The 24,695-nt window shown below is 39.1% G+C and overlaps 3 protein-coding genes across 5 annotated transcripts in view; 2 read left to right on the forward strand and 1 right to left on the reverse strand.

Moving 5' to 3' along the window:
• Positions 1–7,671, reverse strand: part of LOC137594812 (SLIT-ROBO Rho GTPase-activating protein 3-like) — a 34,367-nt gene extending 26,696 nt beyond the window's left edge. For both annotated transcript variants that reach the window (XM_068314353.1, XM_068314352.1), the window contains exons 1-2: positions 7,255–7,671; positions 43–238 (exon numbers count right to left, since the gene is read on the reverse strand). In XM_068314353.1, coding sequence (XP_068170454.1) covers positions 43–238; positions 7,255–7,321 — 263 coding nt within the window. In that variant the 5' untranslated portion in view covers positions 7,322–7,671. The remainder of the gene's footprint in view (positions 1–42; positions 239–7,254) is intronic.
• Positions 7,672–9,749: 2,078 nt separating this feature from the next.
• ptgis (prostaglandin I2 (prostacyclin) synthase) lies at positions 9,750–17,848 on the forward strand. Of its 2 annotated transcripts, none has more exons than XM_068314354.1 (10): positions 9,750–11,271; positions 12,166–12,289; positions 12,913–13,082; positions 13,181–13,324; positions 13,433–13,545; positions 13,640–13,821; positions 15,444–15,606; positions 15,924–16,105; positions 16,332–16,483; positions 17,546–17,848. In XM_068314354.1, exons 1-10 carry the CDS (start codon positions 11,201–11,203, stop codon positions 17,703–17,705), a joined length of 1,461 nt encoding a protein of 486 aa, XP_068170455.1. In that variant the 5' UTR covers positions 9,750–11,200; the 3' UTR covers positions 17,706–17,848. The 2 variants fall into 2 exon arrangements, with proteins under 2 accessions (XP_068170455.1, XP_068170456.1); XM_068314355.1 differs by having other exon boundaries at positions 9,754–11,271; positions 13,005–13,082.
• A 755-nt stretch (positions 17,849–18,603) lies between these two features.
• The window catches only part of kcnb1 (potassium voltage-gated channel, Shab-related subfamily, member 1), a 31,656-nt gene continuing 25,564 nt past the window's right edge, over positions 18,604–24,695 (forward strand). The window contains exons 1-2 of the mRNA XM_068315783.1: positions 18,604–18,900; positions 21,322–21,971. Of these exons, the coding sequence (XP_068171884.1) occupies positions 21,363–21,971 (609 nt within the window). The 5' untranslated portion in view covers positions 18,604–18,900; positions 21,322–21,362. The remainder of the gene's footprint in view (positions 18,901–21,321; positions 21,972–24,695) is intronic.

Consider the following 24,695-nt stretch of genomic DNA (forward strand, 5'->3'; position numbering starts at 1 on the left):
AGATGTTATCGTGCTTAGCATACAGATGGTGGGGAGACTCACTTTAAGTGTTGGTGCTCTCTGGAGGTGCGGATTTTGGAAGAGTAGCGCTCAGCCAGTTTGTCCAGGCCTCTGGAGTACTCGAGCTGGAGCTCGGCCTTTCGACGGAAGAATTCCTGCAGGTCCTGTAGCAGCTGGAGTCGAGACTCAGACTGCTGCTCCAGACATCTGAACTGCTCCACCAGTTGGTTACGTATCTCTACAAGGGAAAAGAAGGAAGAGTACCTTAGTGTTATTTGTGCCTCAATGTAATAATGTAGTGAACCTACAATCGACAGCAGGAGACACTGGGCAACACAAATATGTGAGGTCAAGAGTAAATTAACACAAAAATATTAACAAGGTTGCCGTAATTGGATAAAACTGGATGCCGGAGTGCTTCTGCCTGCTGTGTACATGTGTGTGTAACGCAGGGATATCTAAATGCTGGGGTAGCACACGTGAGTATGAGCATGCATGTAGCTCGGAAAAATATAAAATAGGTCAGCTTCTCAAAGTGCAAAGTGCTGAGCAAGCCTTCAGAGAAGTTCAGTCTAGAAGAAAAAAATTACGGACATTCTTTTAATTATAGGATGGTCTTCTGCCAATGTGGTTTGGAAGTACACTGCTCTTGCTCATGTTGCACAATGAGATCATAAGCATGCTAGGAAATGTAGAACCTCAGTTTTGGAACTATGTTTGATAAATATTGATACCATGAACAGGTATTTTTTATTTTTCACATGAATTAATTCCTTATGTTTCAAATTTCCAGAAAATATATCGGGAAAATGTGGCATTTCCTATTTGCAGCAGGAAAAGCACACTATGAGCTAGTCAACAAACATTCCTGCATTGTCTTGAAAGAGTTATGTTTACTGCTCAAGATTGTACTCTAAATTTTTTTCTTATATTTTATTCATCCGAGTTTTTCAAAATGACCACAAGTAAATTGCCAGTCTGCCTCTTAGCAGTCGGCTATACCAAAACACTGCTGCAATTTAAAGTGATAAAAATGTCCAATGGAGCAATAACGTGACTTTTACAGTCTTACATAATGGTAAACATTAATACAAATAACACTTCTATTCTGTACTGTTAGCATGACATTGCCATAAATTATCCAGTAGATGCTGAAAGTGTGACTGTAGACATGTGTAAATAGAAGAATGACATACAGCATAATATAAATCATGACGGCCTATGAAGCTGAACATGACATGTCCATGAGGGTACAATGATAAAATGTTCATAACAATCTGAAACAATAAAACTGAAGGTGAAAGCAATATCCTGACCTCTTACCACTCACTACACAACATCATATAAATTTGTATAAAACAACCATTCTTTATAATTGAAAAGTTTACAATTATAGTTTGTTCTGCAATTTGAAGCTCGGATGACAAATCTAATAAAGCAACAACACGATATCACTCATGTCAGCTAACAGGGGCTTTACATTTTACATGTCCTGCTAATCAAAGACACCCCCCCCCCCACTCAGCCAACACACACAGGGAAAAAAACAAGGTATCTATGGAGGGAACAGTAACATGAGTAACATTCATCCAACAGGCTGTCTCAACCATGAGAAATAAAATTTATGAATGGTAACAAAAAGAAGTCCTTTTGTTCACCACTGAATGCTGTTTCTGTAGCTGTGTCTGAAAATCTGAATGAAACAACAAAAACAAGGACGACAGAGTGAATATGTTGTCCCTCGCTGTTTGGATATTTTCCCTTCATGGTCCCCATAGTTGCCTAGTCGCCTGGTTACAAGTTTCTTAATGCATCTCAATGAGAGCAGGCCACTTCTGTGTTCCAAAAGCCACAACAGTCAGTCTGTTGGGCACAGTCAGCAAGGACAACTTTCTCGGTAAAAAAAATACTCAATAAACAGCCAGCGCTGATTAATGGGGCCATAATCAAGCTCAGTCAATGTGATGAACTCCAGTGCTGAAAAGACCTCTAAACACATTTTGTTAGCCCGTGTAACTTTCACAGCTTGTAATCATTCATTGACAGTGTAAATGAAGGTTTCAGCAATATAGTGAGGATAGTTGAATTGATTTAATATGATTTAACTACATATTTTACCAGTGAGACAGTAAAAAGTCTCATAATATTTGCTTGTGCTCTCCTGGAGGTGTTATTTTTAGAACCTAAACTGTTACTAGGGAGTGAGCAATGCAGCACTGCATTCAATGAATGATTCAGGCCTTTGCAGAGTAATGCATGATTACAAGCAGGCTAGAAAAGAGGTCTGAGTGAATAACGCACCAGGATGTAAGTCCTAAAAGCAAAATGCAGACCCTTCTCCACATTTTTATTGATGACACAATAAAAAAGTTTAATCTTTATGTCTTTGGATTAACTGCAGAACCAAGTGACTCAACATCTTATTTGTGTACAAACGGTGTGTGGCCTGAATTAATGAAGTACATTATTCCAAAGTAGGAAAATTTTCATTATCAGGATGGCACCCAGTACTTAAGATATTTTTTCCTGTGATGATCATTCTGGTTTGTTTTTGAATGAGCGTAGGTTTGAGAATAAAGTTGTTGCTTCCAATGGCTTTAACATTAAAAGAGAACAAAACTAGGAATATATCTGAAGTTGTGAATTTATGATGAAGTATATATTTTACTGACGCACAAAAACGTTACAGACAGGGCTGGTGATTTGACGTCATATCAATATCAGGAATGTTTTATACTTTTAAGTCAAGCACAAATAACAAACTGATTTGTATAATTTAAAAAAACTATGTATTTTATTTAAGTTCTGTGCTTTGTGGGGGGTTGAATCTATGATTATTTTCAGGTCATCCATTGCCCTTCTTATACAAATTTTAACTGAATATGATGTATAGTTGCTTTGGATAGGGCAGACTCGCAGGACCGAACATGTATGGTAAGCTGAAATCATGTTCTTTCCAGTTACAAATACACACCAACTGATCAAGAAGTTAATTTTGACTTGTTATAATATTAATTTTAGGTATCTAGAACTATATTTATGTCTTTAACGTGGGGACAGTTGATCTCTACAATAGACTATATTGGCTTGGATTTGTACCTAGTAAAAAAAATAATAAAAATTGATATCTACAATTCCTAATCCTGCTATTGATTAAATATGAAAATGGCTTAAAATGATAATACTATCCTTTTTTTTTGGAAACTAATCAAATTATTCAACATGAACAATTGTGAAAAGTTCTGAATGTCAGTTTGCATAATTTGTCAGGTTAACTGACCTTGCCTGGACACATACTGTACTGAAATACAAAAAACAACAATCACTGACACATCAATTGAGTCACACTCATCCTTTAGATACGAGTGATTACTATCTGAAAGAAAATATCTGTGTGAGGTGAACACTATTAGGTGACTCTCCAGAGGCCACGAGGCTTAATGTCTAACAAACGGGAGGAAATAGTTCTGCCTTGCAGAAGTAAAGTGCAGTATCTACTGCAGTTGCTCAGTAGTCTTTTTTACCTAAAAATGTTGAAATGTTTTCCGTCTTGTAAGACTTGTTTCGTGGAAACCTTTCCAGAGATATTAGCTGTTGTTTTTTTAAATACTTTTGGTGAATATTATTTTGTTTTTTTCATGTTTTTGCAGATACAGTATTGCAGTCTGGCTCTGTAGGGCAGCATTGTTCAGTGTTGCTTTGCAAAGCCTCCAGCATGGCTTTTAATCTGCCGCAACAAAGAAGATGAAATATCCAGTGAAGAGTCTTTATTGCTGAAATAGCCTCCAAAAATGGCCTAGCATAGCTATTGTAATGGCCAGAAGCCATCTCCAGGCTGTCTGCAGTTAGCCATGCGTGGCTAGTCACATGTGGCCTAACCCAGACTGACACGTTGACATAATCTGATGCAAATCAAGGCTGTGTTCTGTGAACACTTGTCTTCTGAATGCAGTAATGGCTGTGGTATGCCTTTACAGTCTACTTGCTCTAGTTCCCATTTTATTCCCCTCCAGCTCTCCATACAAATATCTCTGACAAGTAAAGCCATCGCTATTTATGCAACCCCAGGATGGGAAAAGCCAGAACATAGGGGGCAAGATTCCAAGGAGATTTCTTTTTTATATCATTATCTATTTAGTATGTCAACAAAGCGCAAACAACATTTCATTTTCGTCACACAACATTGACATTTCAAGACAGTTTCCTTTTAAGCATTCTTTATGGTGAATCCACATGGACGGGTGAGTCTGTGTGTTCCTGAAGGTGACAGTGGTGAGTGTCAAGAGCATAACCCAATTTTTAGACAGTGGTTTTCAAAAGGTGCGCACACACAAAAAAACCCTCTCAGCACATAAAATGTTAAAATATTACACTATGTTTATTATATATATCCTATTTTTAGTCATTTTATTTATCCAAAGATTTGTAAATTCAATATTGCGCAAATTTGGTATTGCCATTGCTCTTAATGACAGCAAACCTTTCAAGGAGCAGTTTATAATGTACTGAATGAACAACCTGTGTGTGCGACTAAAGTAGCTCGGATCCACAAAGATCAAATGACATAAAAACATGGCTTTAAGCTAGAAATAGAGTATAATGCATTACAAAAGGCATTCCTTCATTTTCATGTATTTTGCTTTTGGGCTGAGTCAGAAGGTTTAAAATACATCAAGGTGATTAACAACACAAAATAATAGTTTCAGCCAAGCCCTGCACACAGAAACCTGTATCAGTTACATATCAGGTAGACATATCATGCATTAGTCACAAAACAAAAAAAATGAGTTCAGCTGCTCAACTGATGACTCATATAGTGCAGCAGGGCACTCAGTCATTAATACATTAGTGATGACTTGTGACACAACATTCATGGACCTGTGACACTTTGAACTCACAATCCACAGCAAAACACCAACATTTGTTCAAAGATGTGGAGGCCTCGCTGCTGGCTGAAATGCAGTATGTTGAAAGCTCCCTCCAAACGCATTAGGTTTGTTTCTGATTGAGCTGCTGTGCAGTCAGCAACTCAGCATTATTAGAGGCCAGTGTCAGTGTGAGAGTAAAGCCCCCACAGCTCTGAACTGATCTAAGCCCAGTTTGCAAATGAGCTTAAGACGTCAGCTTAAAAGCTTTTCCTGAAACTGAGACGAGAGACAGTCTGATGGCTCTCTCACAGCCACAAAGCTGATGGAAACACCAGAGAGACATAGAGTGAGAGAGAGTGTATGTGAGAGAGGGGGGAAGCAAGCAAGAGAGAGGGAGAGTGAAGGAGTCAAACAACTAAACTGACCCGATGAAGAGACTGAAGAGAATGGTAGACAGAAAATCAAACGCCTCTCGATCTGTTAGATGTGTGACCATTCTCCTCGATCCTGACACACGTTGATAAGCTGTGGTCATTTCTACTCTGTGGGACCAAAGCAGCAGTGTTTGGGTTTCATCCATATGAAAACTTGACTTTGGTGAAATTTTATGACACACACACAATGTGTATATAAACATTTCTGCAAATACAATTCAGCAACACAACAGTTAATAATTCCTTCTACGCAGATATATCCATTGGGCATCAGTGCACTTAAATTGACTTTGCATACAGCACATTTGAAGTTATTTTTAGTGTCATTTAAAATATTTATTATTTATTTTAAAAAAGTATATCACTGTGTAATGTGTATTTTGCTAGTAGTATCAAAGAAAACCTTTATTTAGTTACGGTTAAATCTGCATGAGGTTCAATAAAATTTCATGCTAATAAAATATTAATGAACCATTTAATAACTAATTGATAATGACATAAAATGAAAATGATTTTCCTGAGGCTGTATATAGTATATAAACCTCCCTCAGCGGCCAATAACAAGCAAGTAGCTTGGCTTTGCTTGAGTCTGAAGAAAAAATAGATAACTCACTAACTTATTACATTCTGTCTTTATTATTAGGTCCGTAGGGTGAAAAAAAAAAAATTGTCACTGGGATTCTAATTCATGTTCTTAGGAAGACACACCACCGAGACATTTTGTGGCTGTTTTAAGTCTAAACTAAAAACACGACTTCATTCCAGAGTTGAGATGAACTTCAACTTCACACTTTTGATTCATGTATTTTATAAGTTATGTGTGAAGCTCTTCAAAGTGATTGAGTGCACTGATGTATTTAGATGAATTTGCCAACTTTATGCAAACAAGCCTAAAATATTTTGTTATTGCTTTGGCATAAATGAGTTGGCCTAATTTAATTTTAGCCATATTGCAGTGGTCTTACAGCCGCTCATATTAGAGGAAACGTGCTTCATCTGTCTCTGTGAATAAACTCTAATAACAAACATGCTGCATAAAATCACAGCTTTGTGTGTTAGGTGTTAGGAGCCTCCTCCGATTATTGGCCGGCCATTGGTTTGAACCCCTGTCCCTCCAGCCTACATTCGGATGCATCCTTGTGAGAGATATGTAACTGCTACTCGCTCCCTGAGGCCCATCAGGGCTTTCCACTGCTCCTCCTGAGGGAATGGTCAAACGCAAAAATCATATTTCACACTTTACATAACCGTTTGTGAAATGAAGTTTCTTCTTGGAGAAGGTGATGGATAGACGTGAAGAGAATCGACCTGCTTCATAAAACGCCTTCACTGCCAGCACCTACACCCTGTTAGAGTCCTGCAATCGCTCTGGGCTCTTCATCCAGTCACATATTGAGACAATAAAATCCTTTCATGGTTCATAATTCATACTGACAGCATACATTTTTTATGAACTTTCTGAACAGTTTGCTGTGTGATCTTGTGGAGCACCCCCCCCTCCCACAAAACTTCACTTTGTCCTGGGGTGTGAAGAAATCCTCTCCATTGGATGCATCCTGTTTGAGCAGGCCTAAGTGTCTCATGCCTGTTTGAAAGTTGAATTAGTACATTCCCTTTTTGGGTGTGCAGCAGTATGACAGACTCATCATGCATTCCCATCATGCAAGCTGTAGTATGTACGTCGACATGTGTTAAATACAAGATGTCATCTTCAGTATCAAAAATCAGTGCTGAGAAACCGGTCCAACCAAGTTGGATCTCCATTGTTGAACCACTGGATTCAGTAATAACCTAATGCAAAATGCTCATTGTTGATGGTTTGAGGTCAGTGTTGTGTGAAAGACATAAAGCGATGCCTATCATACCCCACAGCACTGCAGAGTAAACGCCGTGGAAAGCTGTGTGGTCAAATTACGCAATGGGGAAGAACAACAGGCCTGCACGTTACCCACCTTTTACTTGGGTCTCATATTCGGCAATAATCTCTTTGTCCTTCTTGACTTTGGCTTGAGATGACATTTTGGGGAGGTTGTGCAATCCCCCTGGCTGGGTTCGGCGTCTCCGTTGGAACGATGCAGTCTTCGCCCTGTCCGCAGTCCTCTCCGGGTAGTTGAGCAACAATCAGATGCGGATCATCTCCCGCTTGACTCAACTTGGGATATTAGACGCGAATGAGGTTTCTGCGTTCAACGTGGCGTCGATCTAAAAGTGCATAATGATCCCAGTCCCTGATCGCTCCTCTCGATCGATACTCCTCAAGGAATCGGGAAACGACTCACGTTTTGAGATACATGTCACCGAGAGAAACAGCTATGGCAACCTCTGCAATTATAGCTCCGTCTGCACAACGAGCAGACCAGCTTGGCTCTTCTCTCCTCCTCATTCCTTCTCTCCCTCCCTCTCTCCCTCCCTCTCTCTCTCTCTCTCTCTCTCTCTCTCTCTCTCTCTGCAAGTTCAGTGTTCCTGCAGAAAAGGCTGAATGGATGTGAAAGTCAGTGCCAGACTCCTCCCCCACCTCCTCCCTCTTCACCACTTTTTTTTCTCATAGATGATTTCAGATGAACTGATTTGGAAATCAGAACTGCACAGCAGAAGAGACAGAGTGTAAACCTGGTTAGTTTGGATTCATGTATTCACATCTGTGTCCAAGACATGATCGGTGAGGATGAGACTCCTGACATCCACAGGAAAAGGATTGCAATCCATTAGGGCAGATATTTATTTTATTCAAATTCATATGTTCAGTGAGTTTATTGAGAACTTCACTTCACTGGCATCACTGTAATGTAGTGCAAAATCTCAACATTTTTTGTTTTTAGTGTTTTCTATGAAACATAATAGAAAATATTAGTGGAAAAAATAAATTTTCCACAACTGAGTATGGAGACCCCTGATGTCTTGTTTTGTCTCACCAACTGTTTACCCCCCCGCTCCGACCACCACCCACCCCAAAAAAATCCAGTTTACTCATTTGTGATAAAGGATAGCATGACATTATTCATGAGGGGGGAAAAAAATCACAAATACATCATAAGTCCATAATTATCTATATTGAATTGTTGGGGAACAGCCCACATACAACAGCAGTAACTGAAGTGAGTGGAAGAAGCTGAGGTGTTACGAATGAGTTGCATTGCACAGTTTGACAATAATGGTGCAGTATCACCCCAGAGGAAGTCAGAGGATGTGAATGAGTCCCTGTCTTGCTCCTTAAACCTAAGAACTCCTCGATTCAATAAAGTTTTATTGTAAAAACAGTCAAACAACCTCTAGTGATTTGTCAAGTGAATTGACAACTACATTCACAACGCAACTTCAGAGGATATTAAAAACTGATGCATGAGACAGGAATAATGAAACCCTTCCTTTTTTAAACATTACCATTTGAATGATGTCAAGATACCCAAGTTCCCTGACTTTGACATGTAATTTTCAGTAAATCTGTGGGCTACTGTCAGCTTGTCACACGATTGTTAAATTTAAGTTGGAGCCCAGCAGAACTCAGCAATCTTTTCTCACCACATAGTCTCCAGTTCAAATTCCCATAGCAAATATTACTATAAAATGCTTTGGCTGCAGAATGAATCTGATCAGATTTGAGGGTTTAATAACGTAAAAATGCTTTTTCTAACTGGGCTCCGGAAACTTGAACACTGCATTCCAACACACAGTACCTATTGTATGTTTTATGAAACAAGCTGGGGTCATTAACATACAGCACAACACTGTTAACCCTGGGATCCTCAACTGGCTGGAAGTGTTGGTGCAACGTTGTCTTCCTCTGGAAAACATAAAAAGTATTTGTCGTATGTCTGATTCAGGCATACAGCCTAATAGGACCCCTTTAAATAGAAAGCATTAAACATTAAATCTGACTTTACTTTGTGTTTAATGTCGCACTGGGAGATGTTTTTTACCCCCAAATGTAACAAAGACAGCATGTAAAGCCCAATCATTTTGTACGTGGAAAAAGAATATTTAACATTGATTATTTTTTTAACCCAGAAGATTCTTTGCCCAACACTAGAAATGAGCGTGAATCATATTACATCAGCCACTCAAAGCTGCAACAGTTTCGTAAATCTTTGTTAGGTAAGTCATAAATCATGTCCTATAGTTCCTGTAGCAAAATTGTAATACAGCTTTGACATTGGGAGCTTATTTGCAATGTGGTTACTGCTCCCAGTAAGCACATCGTTTAAATTCATGACATTTATTTTTAGTAGTTTTGACTGATCAAACTTCACAAAGCATGAAATACAATTGACTGATTTCTTGTACAGATAGGTTACATTTATTTATAAAACTTCATAATTACATTAACATTTTTATCATAAAAAATAAAGCCAACATCAATTTGTTAGAAAACTTTTCTAGGCTTAGTTTGATTACTTCTACTAAGGAGGTTAAGCCAATGTTTCCACCAATGTCCTTTTTTTAAAAAATCCGTTTAGGTTTTCAGCAGGATTATGCAAAACCTACCAAACAGTTTTCTATTAAATTAAACATGATGACAGGTTTGGTTGGTGTGGATCCGGGTAAGGAGTGGAGCCAGGATATGCATGTTATTACACATTTAATTTAACTTATCTGTGAATCATGTATGGATCTGGAAGGAAATATCTATGACTATGTGAAAATCTGGAGCAGATCCAAATAAATACTTTAAATGATTGTTATGGGCTACAGGTTCGGTTTAGAATAAGGTTTGTTTGTTTGATTGATTGATTGATTGATTGATTGATTGATTGATTGATAAATGTACAACGATATGCTGCAGGAATATTTGTGTATTAATCCATTTAAATTCCCCGGTGGAAGATGAAGCTGCATCCTGCAGTAGAAATGTTTGTTGCATAGGAACTAAGTTTCAGGCTATCGTTGCTACTCGGGACAGTTAGTTGAGAACACACAGAACTTTAGCACTTGCCAACTATTAGCTCTGCGTGCTACTGTTTCGACGAAACTTCACCTCGCTCATTTGATGTTCCCGAGCTGTTCCGGCTGTTAGTTTTAATGACGTCTCGCTCATCTACCGGCAAAACATGGTCGTTCATGTTGTGTAGATTCAGAACCAGTTCGTTTTTGTGTGCTGACGGTAATTTTATGAACGCCAGCACACAAATGGCTCCTCCGGCTCAGCCGCTTCAACATGATCTGTCATGGTCGGGTGGAAAGCTGGGGTCTCTTGTAGCTGAATGATTTTTGTATTTGGACCTCATTATTGTTGAAATGTGAGGCTACCATCTGACTACCATCTGATGGTAGTTTGTTAACTGTCGAGACGATTCTTTTTTTTTTTCTTTTTTTTTGTCTGCTTTCAAAATTATAAATGTCAAAACATGAACGCAACTCACGCAGCATATCTTCGGGATTTGGTCACTTAGTCATTGGTTTCAGAGTTGAAGACTCACCGATTCGTGTGACTGTATGGAAGTCATTGTCAGGAATGTGAAAGGAAACATTTCACAAACCGAGTGTTGCCATAGAAACAGTCCCATCCACCCACGTCTGAAAACACAACACTTGAAGAGTGAAGGTTGTGACGTCACGCGTGTTTATCTTCGTGACGTCACTGATGTGAAATGTGCCAGCAGGTGGCTTCCCCCGTACAAGTATGAAAGAAAATTTGTTCCGCATGATATTTTCTGGTATTCTGAATTGTGATCTGTTGTGTGAGCACGGTTTCAGATATAGTAGTATGGTGTATAGTATTATCAGTGAAGTTTTGATTCAGTTTCAGTTTGTGACAGTCAGGGAGTCGTGGTTTTTGTGGTGTTTCACTGGAGACTGTTGTGTAACTGCTGTTGTCCAGGCCACACCTTTCCACGCCTCCCTACAAGTGGTTACAGCTGAACAGAGCTGAGATGTGAATGTGGAGCCAGCAGTGACAGAAACATGTTAGGGGCAACACTCGTACTACTTAGTGGACTGTTTATTATCATCTTTCTCTACTCTACTCGCACAAGGTAAAAAAAAAATTGATATTTGCTTGATTGTTCTTCAGTTGTTGATCATTGCTATAAATTCTTGTGTATTTGCATTATCTACTCCAACCACTTACTTATCTCTGCTCACATGTCCTTAAATAACCCATAGTTAGCCAATTTAAGTATTTTTTTTGGATTTGAACTGGAAGAAGAAGAAAAAAAGTTTAAAAAACTGAATTCACGTACTTAATATCAAATTATTAATCTTTAAACTTTAGTCAGTCATCTTCAGATTACCACCGCTATATCCACCGCAGCGGGTCATGGGGAGCCTATCTGCACCACCGTGCCGCCCTCTTCAAACTTTAATGTTAGTTTATTTGAAAAGGGACCATACAAGTTCATTAAAAAAAAAAAACCTAATTACAAATGGTTAAAAAAGCCAGAATTAACCAGAAAGCTAGTTTTCAGCTGTAGTCCCCTGGTCATGATGTGAAAAAGCAATAAAATACATCTACAAGAGAAAAACATGGTTAGATGTTTGATAAGGGCACAGAGCACACAATACCTATCCTATATAATGCAAGATACATACACTTACTATACAATTAAGAGACAACACTTCACAGCATATCACAACATATATATAACTTGATCACAACATTAAAACATAACAACATGTATTAACAAATGTGCTTTAAATGTAAAGATCTTTAAGGCACTGCTAAATAGATATTCTCTTCATCTTATAATGTAATTAAGACATTTTTCTGTTAAGTGAAGTAGAGGTGACCATCATCAGAAAATGAAGAACCAAATAAGTCCATTGACTTAAATCATGGTTCACATCTTTTCACGCTCTTCATGCTAACTCCAGACATGTTGATGTAGTTGTTTTTGTAATTTTAATTAGCTTTATTTTTACTTAAACAGGCAAAAAAAGGAGCCACCTCTAGACAAAGGCCTTCTTCCATGGCTGGGGCACGCGCTTGCTTTTAGTAAAGATGCTGCAAATTTTTTAAGGCAGATGAAGGAAAAGCATGGGGATATTTTCACAGTAAGTTCTAATAAAGTTTTATTTCTAAAAACATTGATATTTAAGGATATTGAGTAATTTTTAGATGATGGAATTGTGTATGAAATTTTAAAAAATGATCATGTAACAGTTTGGTAAGAGAAAGCGGACCGATGTTTTTGCACAGTGCAAAGAAATATTTCAACTCATCTGTTACGTAATTAATTTTTATTGCAAGAAATTCATCAATAAATGTATGCAATAGCAGAAAGTTGTCTGGTTCCTGATGATGCTTTCTTTATGAGTATGTCTGTGCTGCAAAGATTTTTTTAGTGTAGAGCAGTAATTCAGTTCACACTGGACTTGGCTTGGGAGCCGGAGGGTGGCCGGCTCAAGTCTAGTGTGAACTGATAGCTGGAGAGGTGCCAGTTCACCACTGGGGTACCAAACCCATGACTTCACCCATCACTCCAGCATCTCTATTTGTACTTGTATGTCTCTCTGTGTGTATTTCTTCATTTGTGTGGACTTGACTCATTTAAAAACAGTGTTTCACTAAATAAACAGTGTGATGTAAAAAATGGCCATAACTTCTGATTAATTGACAAAAAGTTTTTGAAATGTAATCCCTGAATATCAGAAAAACAAACAGTACTTCTTTACAGGTGCGTGTCGCTGGTCAATATGTGACTGTGCTTTTGGACCCAAACTCTTTTGACACTGTGCTCACTGACACCCTCCGCTTCAACCACAACAGAAGTCAGCTTCTCCAGAGGGTCTTCAGTCTGCAGTTGCCAAACATCGAACCTTCAACGGAGAGGAAATGGATGGAACAGTAAAGAATACATGTTTTAACCAGAATTGAGGAATATGATAAAATCTGCATTTAAATTTTGTTGTAAATCTGAATATTCTTTATTCTAATTTGCCCAGGCATTTTCAAGGTCTCAGTCTCTCCAAGCTCTGCAGTTCCATGAACAGACACCTTGAGGACATGCTGATTGACCAGAGAAACTCCAGTCCTCCAGAGTGGAGACAGGATGGCCTCTTCAGTTTCTGCTACAGTCTCCTCTTCAGGTATTACACAACATCTTAAGATGTGAAATACTGGAACTTGTGTAACTCAGTTGACATCTGTGTTTATAATGACAGAAAGAAAAACGTTAACTTTACTGCTTTACTCAGGGCTGGATATCTTGCTTTATTTGAGAGGAGAGATAATGCTTCATTAATCTACGAAGAGTTCCGCAAATTTGACAGCCTCCTCACCAAATTGGCCCGATGCTCACTCAAGCAAGGTAAGTTGTGCAAATATGAATCAAAATGTAGCTATTTCACCTTCAGTGGACACAGCAGAAACTTTTGAATGAATTACTGTCGGATCTCTAACAGCGGAAAGAAAAACAGTCATATCAACCCAAGAACAACTTTGGGAGCTTCTGTCACCAAAGTGGACCAGCAGAGAGTCAGAGTCGAGCTCGTGGCAGCTGAGTTATCATCATTTCCTGCAGGAGGAGGGAGTCGATGCAGAAATGCAGAAAAGAGCTTTACTCTTACAGCTGTGGACCACACAGGTGAGGGTTGGTTTATTATCTACTTCCCCACTCATACAGAGACACACACCGAAACAAACACACACCCACACAAAGTATTGCAAGAAGACAGCCTTCCCACACCCACGCTGAATTCCTTGCCAATACATTCACCCTGTCAACAATAAATACCTAAGAGGTACTCGATTCCACTCTGTCACGCTGCCACTCTGCTGATAACTACATGCCTCGACTTGTATCTCAGTGCAGTTGTACAATATGCGATCATGTGAAACAGTTTCCAGGAGACGTTGTATCATTTGAGGTAAAATCTTTCTCAAATTCATGAGACCTGTACTCGTCAGCCAAAGTTACTTCCTTGTTCTTGTGTTCTGTGGTTCCTGGCATATATTTGTGGGAATTGTGCTGTTAATCCAATTTTCACTGGAAAAATCCACTGGAGATAAGTAAAAACAATTAATATTCCTTTGAAATAAATTGTATTAATGTATCTCCAAATATCGACATAGGTGTGAAAACAGATTTATTCCTTGACTGCACAGATTCAAAGTTAACATGTTCATGATGTCATTGCCCTGTGTTACCAGGTGGGGGAGATAACAGTCTAATGTTTGAATGTGGATCCCACATGCAGCACTGAATCTGCTCCACCACAGACCAGTCACTGAATATTTTAGAAAACTGAAGCCTTTTCCAGGCTTCCCACCAGGCTCCCATGTTTGGGTGTTTGTTGGTTTTGGAAAGGGCACTCTACCCCCACATCGCTTTAGCATGTCTGCTGGGGTACTAATGCGCATTGGGGCATCACTGCAGAGCCTAGAGGAATTAAATGGATGAGTGAACAGTGACTGTCGCATGTGCTGTATGGGTGCTTCAACCAGACTGAGGCATTTTCTGATCAAACTGGTGGTGGTTCTTTCCACTTGAAAACAAATGTTATAGCCTGGAGAATATCAACTTATCTTTGAAAATATTGTCTTCTAAGCTTTTCCCAGTATGCAACTTTTTTTTGAATAATTTCCGCTAAAAAGGATTTTGCATTTGCTTTTGCCAGAGATGTTTTGAATTGTATAAGAAAATTGAAACAGCAGTCAGTGTTTTCTTAATGACCATGAATGTAGGAAATAGCTAGTGTAGCTCTACGAAATGGTAAGAAAGTGGATACCCAACTTGCCAATTAACAGGTTGTATCTTCTAAAACGTTTGTCTTGAAAATGGAGTCCAGAAACTAAATCCTCAAAGGTAGTGTGGTAATCTCAAAATCTAAGAAGGCAGAAAATACATGCCAAAGCACCTTTAGTCACTTCTGGGAATGACCTGCCTGTCAGTGAAGAGCTGACCAGACATGTGCAGTGATAAGAACACCATAACGCTTAGCAATTATTGTCTGACAGGTTCAGGTGTCTCTCCCTGACAGGCTGACAGCAGTCTGTATAGAGTTTTGACTGATTCAGCCCCTCTCCACATATCAGTCATGTTCAGGCACCTGCTAGGGGGAACTATCAGTTCACAATTTCATCTTATCTCTGCATTATCTTTTCCTACATGTCTTCATGCAAAATATGCACTGACTAAAGTTCAGATTTTTATTCTAGAAGTTTATACTTTGTAGTTTGTGTTCAGCTGAATCTTTTTCCACTCAGTGTAATGCTGGACCTGCTGCCTTTTGGCTCCTTGGCTTTTTGCTCACTCACCCTGAGGCCATGGAGGCTCTTAAATCGGAGATCAGTGGCCTTAGTCACCGGGACGCTTCCCTAGAGCATCCCCTCATCAACCCGCTGGAAGCATCCTGCACGCCTGTGTTTGGTACGTAACAGCTGCTCTCATCCTTTTCACTGATTCACTTTAGCTCTTCCACCTTGAGGTTAAGTCTCTCAGGTGAGATGGAAACAAAACCTCATTCGACCTATTGGAAATAACAACTTAAGTACAGCATGCTGAAACTATGACTAGAAATAAACATTTGATCTTTGTGTTTATTAAATAGTAAATGCCTTTATTCATATAATCATATACCTGCAAGTGTTTGTACCTGTCCAAAGTACACCTGAGGCCTGTGTTGATTTAACTCATGTTGACACCCCTCTGACATCATCCAATCTGCTGTCCTTTTCATTTTACAGATAGTGTTCTGAGTGAAGCCTTAAGGCTCACCGCTGCGGTAATGATCAATAGAGAGGTGGTGCAGGACAAGGTCTCGATTAAAGCCAGTGGACAAGACTATCACCTCAGACGAGGAGACAAAGTGTGTCTGTTCCCATTCCTAAGTCCACAAATGGACCCAAAGATACACGAAGAACCGCAGGTACTGTTGGGCACACCCAAAGCATAAATACACAGCCTGGGATCAAAGCAAATGTGAAAATAAGATAATATACTGAATAAAGCTGACTAACAGGAGCAAGATCAAATTCCACCATCCATTAATTTCATTATGTTTAATTTGTCCTCAGTGGTCAGAGGGGATGATTGTACTTTGGATTGCTTACAATTTATGTCTCCAACTTATGTTCATGTTTCTTCCTTCAAAGGTTTTTAAGTATGATCGCTTCTTAAATGATGACATGACAGCGAAAGATGAATTCTACAAGGATGGAAAAAAACTGAAGTATTACAACATGCCCTGGGGTGCAGGAAGAAACATATGCACTGGCAAAGAGTTTGCTGTCAGAGCCATTAAACAGTGAGTGTTTAAATCTAGTTTTAGATTCATATCTTTACATGATATAAATGTCAAAATGATATCTTGATGATCAAAGCAATTCCTACAATATCATCCCGATAACCACACCAGACCCATACAATCCATCTCCACATGTTATGACCCCCATTTCCCTTCTTCATGCTTTTTTGTCTATCATCAACAGCAACAAGCAGTAATAATTGCTAGCAAATTGCTTCTACTCCACAATGAAATGTACACTGGAAATCCTGTCTTTGCTGATATTGCATCAGTTACAAAGGTCAATGTTCAGCCTGGTCTTTAACACACAGTAAAAGGAGAGCAGGTCTGCTCGCTTTTTTCAGTCTGAACAGTTTCAAAGGAATTTGTGAATGCACCTGTCAAAACTCTTTCCAGAGACATTGCTGCAACTCTATTGTCCACATGAGGAAGTCACTGACTTATGCATTCCTGCTTCAGTGCTAATCAAAAATGTTGACACTGGTTCCCTCACCTGGGAAGACAACATTTAAAAAGGTTCTCATTGATAACGTTTTTTATTACCCAAGAATCTTACTTTATTTTACTGCAATTTTAACATGAGTAGTGTTGCTGAGGTTCAAGTCTGTAGGATAAATGCATTCATATGTAAGAAATCCATCAGTAGAAAAAGGTTTTGTGTTTGTGTGTTGCATGTGATGGCTGAAATGGAGAAAGAATGTTTAAAAGTGAAGAATGTTGTAATTTTATGGAGAATTGATTAATTACTTTTTATCAGGAAGTGAAATGCAAAGTCTAAAATGAAAATAATTGTTGAGGAATTTGAACTTACTGTTTTGAAAAATTTGATGTTCTTATAAGAATTAAGGAAAAAATTTATCATTATTGTGGACATGAAAGACAACAAATCCTGTTTTTATCCATTTAGCAGTTACGTCCAGGTTGGTTTACTTGGTTGATGTGATTTTTTTTAACTATCACTGCATGTATCAAGCCTACATTTCTTTATGTTGTAAATAAGTCCTGTTTATCAGTGAGTGATTTGCCACATTTTTTAAGCCGTTATTTATCTTGCTTCTGCAGATTTGTGGTCTTGTTCCTGACACATTTCGATCTGGAGATGTGTGATCCAGAAGCTAAACTACCACCAGTTAATCCCAGTCGCTATGGTTTTGGGATTCTCCAACCCGATGGTGATCTGCTGGTCCAATACAGACCAAAGAGGATGCAGAACAAATTGTGATTTTATAATGTATTTGAATGTAAATATTATTTATTGAATCCTTTGGTATATATTCACCGTATCACAGTTTATTGTTATGTGTACCCTTTGTATATACGTACATCATTAAATACATGTTCATTATGATTAATTTAAATAAAAAGACAATCAGTTAATGTCTATAGTTTCAGTTTGAATTTTGTAGCCTTTTGTTTTAGTTTGCTTTTTGAAGAAGTTTCAAAAATGCATGTGTGTGTTTTTGTGCTTAATTTTATAAATCTAAAATGGGAAAATGTGTAAAATTATCCAAACTCTTGCAAGAGAAAACAGATTTAGTGTCAAGTCCAAAAGTATCAATACTGTTGCAGGGCATTTGTTGCGACCCCCATGAACTGTGATGCCCCAACAGATGCTCCTCATGCCTTAATGCATCACAATGTCAGATAATGTAGGTTAATGTAAGAATTCTTTGGGATTCTTTCCAGCAAAGATACTTTTACTACTGATGCTGAAGGCCGTTCCCAATAACCTACCCTTGTGTGCTACTTTCTCGTGTTTTAATTTTGTCTGTTTATTTGGTTCTTGTTTTGGATATATTATAGCTGCAATGGGGTTTTATACTTGCTTGTCGACCTAAAATGAGGCTCATCCGTCACTCAGCTTTAAACTGACACAAGGACCATGTCACAAGTTTGCTGAAGTTACCTGTTTTTGCTTGTGTCATTGGTTCTGTGCCCTGGGATCACACAACCTGGGATCAGAGTGTTCCTCCATGTAAACAAAGCAGCGCTCTGGTGATGTGGCCAGGCGTCAACAGCGGCGATGAAGGAGTTAATGGGATGTGGAAGGGAGCGCGGAGCCGCCGCGGATCCTCCGTCAGAGAGATGCGGCACCTCCTCTCACAGCTGACTGGGAAACACAGGTAGTCCGTCCGAATGGGCTCCGGGCGTACTTGTTGATCTCCGGGCGAAACGCTGCTGTGATATGAGGAGCAGGAAAGCGGCGGGGAGGAAGTAGATCGCGTCGAGTCTCTCTGCCATGTCGGAGGCAGAGGAGGGGGACATGGATTGGGTTAGACCCTGACAGGAGTAAACCAGGAACGGCACCTCCTTTTCTTTCCAAATGCTGCTGCTTCATCTCCGCCTGTTCCAACCAGAGGATTGATTGTTCACAGGGCGGAACGCGCAGCTTTGATTCGAGAAGACAACTCACCACGGTATTTTTTTTTTTTAATGCTTATTTCCAATATTAGGCACGGGATCAAATGTAAAGTCTAGACTGTAATGGAGTATCAGTGTGGTGGAGGTCTACTCTGCGTTAAAACTGCACCAATATGGAGCCCTCGGAACGGGAAATGCTTAAATTAACGGTGGATGATTTACAGTCAGAACATTGCAGGTCATTAAAATCACAATAACATTGTTCTCCTTCTCAGTGAAGTTGCGCATGACAGTAGAGTGAAGGCCTGCACAGAAAGACACACTAATTTGCTGGTGATTTCATAATTTAATCCAAGCCTTGAATTAAATAAACATGTATCTGAAATGCGGGCCTGAATGGATGTCCAACAGTTGACAGGAAGATCCTCTCCTCCTGGGTTCGGTGTTCTTCTTGGTGTTTGTGCCGAACGTGTCTGTAGCCTGTTGACATGACGCGGAGGCCTAATTGTGTTTGGGGAAGTGTCTGAAACTTTGTGTGACAGTGATCAATGATAACATCCAGCAGACATGACGGATCGGATGACTTTCCAGACAGAAATCAAATGGGTCGTGACGCCGTGTACCGTCCAAAAAGGATCCCAATCATTAAGTGAAGAAAACATGAAGGCTGTAGGTTTTGTGGCTTCGATGCGGATCGCCGTCATTCCAGGGAGTGTGCGTCGCTTCCCGGGCTTTCAGCACCATTAGGGTGGACAGCGTTCTTTCTGGTCCACACCCACGGCTCTGCATGGGCGCCACGTGTGTGGGAGCGACGATCGACCAAGCAAAACCGATCGAAAACATTCAAACAGACAAACAAATCACGTCAGCCGATCACAGCCATTGGCGTAATTTCTTTGACTTGTCTACATCTATGTGAGACATTCAACTTTTTAAAAGTTTCCTATGGTCATAAATGCAAACAATATTAATTCTCATTCACCCCTCAGGTTATGTATAGAATCACAGCAAAATTACAAATTTAAGCCCAAAGGCATGAAGTATAGCTCCATTTAAAGTAAAGGAACACACTGTAATAGATATGAAAATATTTGATGATGTGGTAATTAGATGTACAGAAATAATCTAATTAATTAATGCATAATATGTACAGGTAAGACCAGTATTTTACACAGGCAGTGTCTCCTGTAAACAGATGTAAACAAGTAATAACATGTAAAAAAAAAAAAAAAAGAACAATGAAGATAAAGTGACATCTTCATCAGTCAGGTATGATAATTACATATAGATTAGATGATGGATTGCCATGAAACCCTCCATTTGATAAGAAAACTATATAATCTATAGCTATTACTTATGATTACAACGTGTTTTTCTTGCCAACCTTGTAGAGAAATGTCTGATTCTGCTGCCTATAATTAGCTGTGAGTCATCTCAGAGAGCATAGCTGAGCTTATGTTTGAAGTCGATTCAGGATATCATTTGCAAAGAATTACAAGAAGAGACTACAATAGATGACAGTATTGATGATGGCAACTGATAGGTGCAAATTTAGAGGTAACTAAATTTATCCTCATATTTCTGCTCAGGAGGTGTTCAAGCCTGTGATGTTCAATTCTGCAGAGTCCTTCTGTTTAATGCTGGGTTTCTATTCGATGTTTTTTAAATGAGATGTTAAAGGTTTTCTATACTAGGTTTATCTCAGTGTCTTGTTGAGATCATAGGAAATCAATATTACACCAGGTTTTTGATTGCCCCCTTCCCCCTCTACCCACCTCCACTCTTTGAATGATTGATTCTCAAAAACCCTAATCTAAGGGTATTTATTTCTGATTCACAAAAGAATTTAAAACATAATACAAAACAGATATTTTCAACATGTTCTTCAGTGTTTATCTACTCTGTTTCTGAGCTATATACAGAAAGTTTCATTCATTAAACTTTATTTTTCTAATTTGAGGCCAGCTATAGCTCAGGGGGGTTGTCCACCTACCTACATGTTGCAGTTTCCCTGAATAAGATATTGAACCCCAATTTATTCACAGCATGCTTTAAGGGTTGCCATTGCCCCTGTTATACATATTCAAACAAAGCTGTTATCAGTTGGGGACTGAGAGGAACAATTTTTGCTATGGTGTGTTTTGTTTTTTGTCAACTACTGGCTTATTCAATCCCCATTAAAATCAGTGATAAATTATCCTGATAGCTCTGAAATGATCCAGATATTGGTAGTTAGATGTGGTCTTCTTCCTCCTCATGAGCTGTTAGAATTTCAACCAATGACAATGAGGATTTGTAAGAAACCAGGAATAAACCACAGGGCAAAATGTGAAGTCCCCCACGCCCCACGCCCCACGCCCCTAGCGCACACAAATTTCTCCTTCTAAAAATGTCTTGCAATTCCTCAGATTTAGCTTTGTACCAGAACTCATTTTCTGATCCTAGAATGCTGATTGTTTCCTATTTTCCTCTTTTAGATAAAATAATGAAAGAAAACTGGACCAACACCTAGCTCTGGATGTTCTCTTCCTTCCTCAAACCTAAAGCCATCATGGAGAAATCCTTGACAGAATTAAATAAAGCTGGCTGCCACTCAACATCATCACTGCCACCTGAACCAGTGGACATCATTCGCAACAAGTCATGTTTCCGCAGAGTGAGGCTGAATGTTGGTGGTCTCCCACATGAAGTGTTGTGGCGAACGTTAGATAGGCTACCACGAACACGCCTGGGAAAGTTAAGAGATTGCAACACTCATGAATCTCTGATGGAAGTCTGTGATGATTTCAACCTGGAGGAGAATGAATATTTTTTTGATCGACATCCAGGAGCATTTACATCAATTCTGAACTTCTATCGCACGGGTAAGCTGCATATGATGGAAGAGATGTGCGCTTTGTCGTTCAGTCAAGAACTCGACTACTGGGGTATTGATGAGATCTACCTGGAGTCGTGTTGTCAAGCAAGGTACCACCAGAAAAAAGAGCAGATGAACGAGGAGCTAAAAAGGGAGGCTGACAATTTGAAAGACAGAGAGGGGGATGAATTTGACAACACCTGCTGTACCGAAAAACGAAAGAAGCTTTGGGACCTCCTAGAAAAGCCCAGCTCTTCTGTTGCAGCAAAGGTAACTGTAATTGGGTGTTACATGTAGGAGATGAGTGCGTGATTGGTTGAAATGATCTCAACAACTCCTTGATGGATTGTCATGAATTCTTGTACAGAAATAAATGGTTAGGGCTGCTGCTTTACATTAAGAATTCTGGGTTTTATTCAGAACCTGGGACCATTCTGTGTGGAGTGAGTTGTCCCCATGGAAATGCAAACTCCATCCAGTTCCCCTGTGAGCGCGCCAGCTTCCTCCCACAATCCAAAGATGTGCCTTATATGAATGGATGGATGGATGAATGGATGGGTGGTTGGATGGATGGTTGGATGGATGGTTGGATGGATGGATGGATGGAAAGAGCCTGTCTCAGTAATTAAATGTGTTTGTTTCAAGTGGAAGCATCACTCCGGATGCATTGTTTTTATACATTTTTAAGACATCCATATCCTTTATAATGCCCTTATTGCCAAATGAGTAACTGAAGACTGCCGCTATATCATTAACTTGCTTTTGAAAACATGATTATGTTTACATGAACACTGCAGAAGTGTCAAACACTCACACTGAAACACACTCAACCTTCAAATGCACAGATGTACAAATGCAAACCAGACTGCTTTGCACACACACCTTTACTGTCTGACCTTAAGCACTGGTCATAAATCAATGACTCATCTGAATGTCACTTACAGGAGATATTCTCACTTTAAACATGGAAATACATTTTTAAATATTTTCCATGTATATTGATGATTGACATTTATGTTTGTAGTATGTCTGTGACAACCTCACACTGCATCATCCTGAGCTCACTGAATTTGAGATATTCTCAATCAAGGCAGGGATATTGAATCATTTCTCTGTTCATATAAATTAATAGGAAATTATTTAGGATTGTTTGGATCATTTGGTCTATCCGTGTTCAAGAGGACCTGTGTTTGATCAACAAAAGAATATTCTGACATACAGGCATGCATATATTTTATTTAACATATAGAGCAAGACAGAGATATTAAACAGCCATAAAACACATAATAATGATAGAAGTTAACTCATTTATTAAGTTCAGACAACTATTAAATTTATTTACAAGTGTTTTAAAAGAACGTTGAGCATTGAACAACAGTCATGGGAATGAAAATTAGTATTAAGTGTATTTTTTGTTTGTAGTGACTGCTGAATTACTAATGATTAAAGAATGAGCTTTTCCCCCAACTGCACAATATTTCCTGACTGACTAGACTTCTCTGAGCTGCACTCGGAGCCACACCTGCAGCACCAGCAGCCTGGGAACCCATAGCAGTGTTAAAACATGAACAGCTTTTGATCACAAATTCACAGATTGGACTGGAGGCACCACAGAAAATACTGTCTGTTTAAATGGGAGTAAAGTAACTTGTTTGGGAAACATTTAGGAAAAGTAACTGTAAATATTAGCAGTCTTTGTTGGGTGCTGCTTTGCAGTGAGAAGTGTCAGTGCCACCCCAAGAACAGACTTAGATGAGTGCTGTGAGTGTATCAATGAAATATCTTCTTCCAAGGAATCAAAGAGATGTAAAATCAATGTTTATTATGTTAGAGCTAAGGAAGTGTTGTAGTCTACAAAAAGGAGATCACCACTCTGAGTCTAGCGTCCATTGCTGTGTCCATTACTGCACAGTAATATCTGTAATTCTTGGGAACATCACTGGAGAACAGTTTCAAAGTGCTCAGCTCAGATGAGTACTCTTCTCTTTGAATAATGATACAGCAGATCACTTAAGCATATTGTTTTGTACTAATCTGTAGCTCTTAATAATGACTAAGCGATGAGTGGTGGCAGCACCTACAATTTAAAGAAGTATTCATCATGTCTTTGTTTGGCCTCATTATAAGCCTGTGATGATGCACCGGGTAATGCAAGAAAACCCCTAACACAGCAAAGACATTGAGTTATCAATACACAGTTAGCTTAAAATAGCAGCATAAAACCACAGATCAAACTACAGCTACTACTAACAGCATTGGTATGGGTAGATGTGTTGTCTTTTTCATTTTTTTATATAAACCAGAACATTTTTTTGGCTTAAAAGGCAGTACTTTGTCAACCACAGACCTCCATTGCCAGCCCATCAGCTATCAGAGGTGGAAATATATGGATGGCACCCTGTAGACACATGGTGAATGGCAGAGATAAGCACAAAACAATATTTGACAAGATGTCAAGGGGAAACCAAAGCGTTGCTGCCTGTATTTTCTCTGCCTTGTTGTCCTTCCTGTCTATCGTTTCCATCAATGACTCATAGTCTGCTTCCTTCCTCCAATTCTTCAGGCTCCACCACTATACCTCTGACTAAATGTCAGGGAAATGTCACATTAATTATTCTCCGGGAGACTCCGGACCCAATTCAAATCTTCCTTTTCTCTGTCTGCATTCTTTGTAAGTCAAATTATTGTCTATCTCTTACTCAAAATCAGATTTGGGTCACCATAAAATAAGATCGTCTCTGTCCGCTGGCAAAAAAGCACCAAGAAAAGCCTGTATTCACCTGCTGTAACATTTATGTAATGTCATGGTAAGTGGATTTAAGAGCTTTCTGTCGTCAATAATGCCAGATAATACCAAAACTATTAGATGTAACCAAATTAGAATGCTGAAAATATCGCTTAGCAACTAGATCATGTTTTTTGCACTTTGATTTGCAGAGCATCTGTCTTTAAACTAGCATTATTGTGTTACGCAATGTTAATAATCCCTAGAGA

Source organism: Antennarius striatus, chromosome 5 (assembly GCF_040054535.1).
Source record: "Antennarius striatus isolate MH-2024 chromosome 5, ASM4005453v1, whole genome shotgun sequence".
Lineage (NCBI taxonomy): Eukaryota > Metazoa > Chordata > Actinopteri > Lophiiformes > Antennariidae > Antennarius > Antennarius striatus.

Excerpts from the sequence above, each read along its gene's own strand:
- ptgis (XM_068314354.1), top strand. The coding sequence starts at position 11,201 with ATGTTAGGGGCAACACTCGTACTACTTAGTGGACTGTTTATTATCATC. Across the intron at positions 13,822-15,443 it reads TACAGCTGTGGACCACACAG|TGTAATGCTGGACCTGCTGC; the intron begins GTGAGGGTTGGT and ends TTTTCCACTCAG. Across the intron at positions 16,484-17,545 it reads GCTGTCAGAGCCATTAAACA|ATTTGTGGTCTTGTTCCTGA; the intron begins GTGAGTGTTTAA and ends TTGCTTCTGCAG.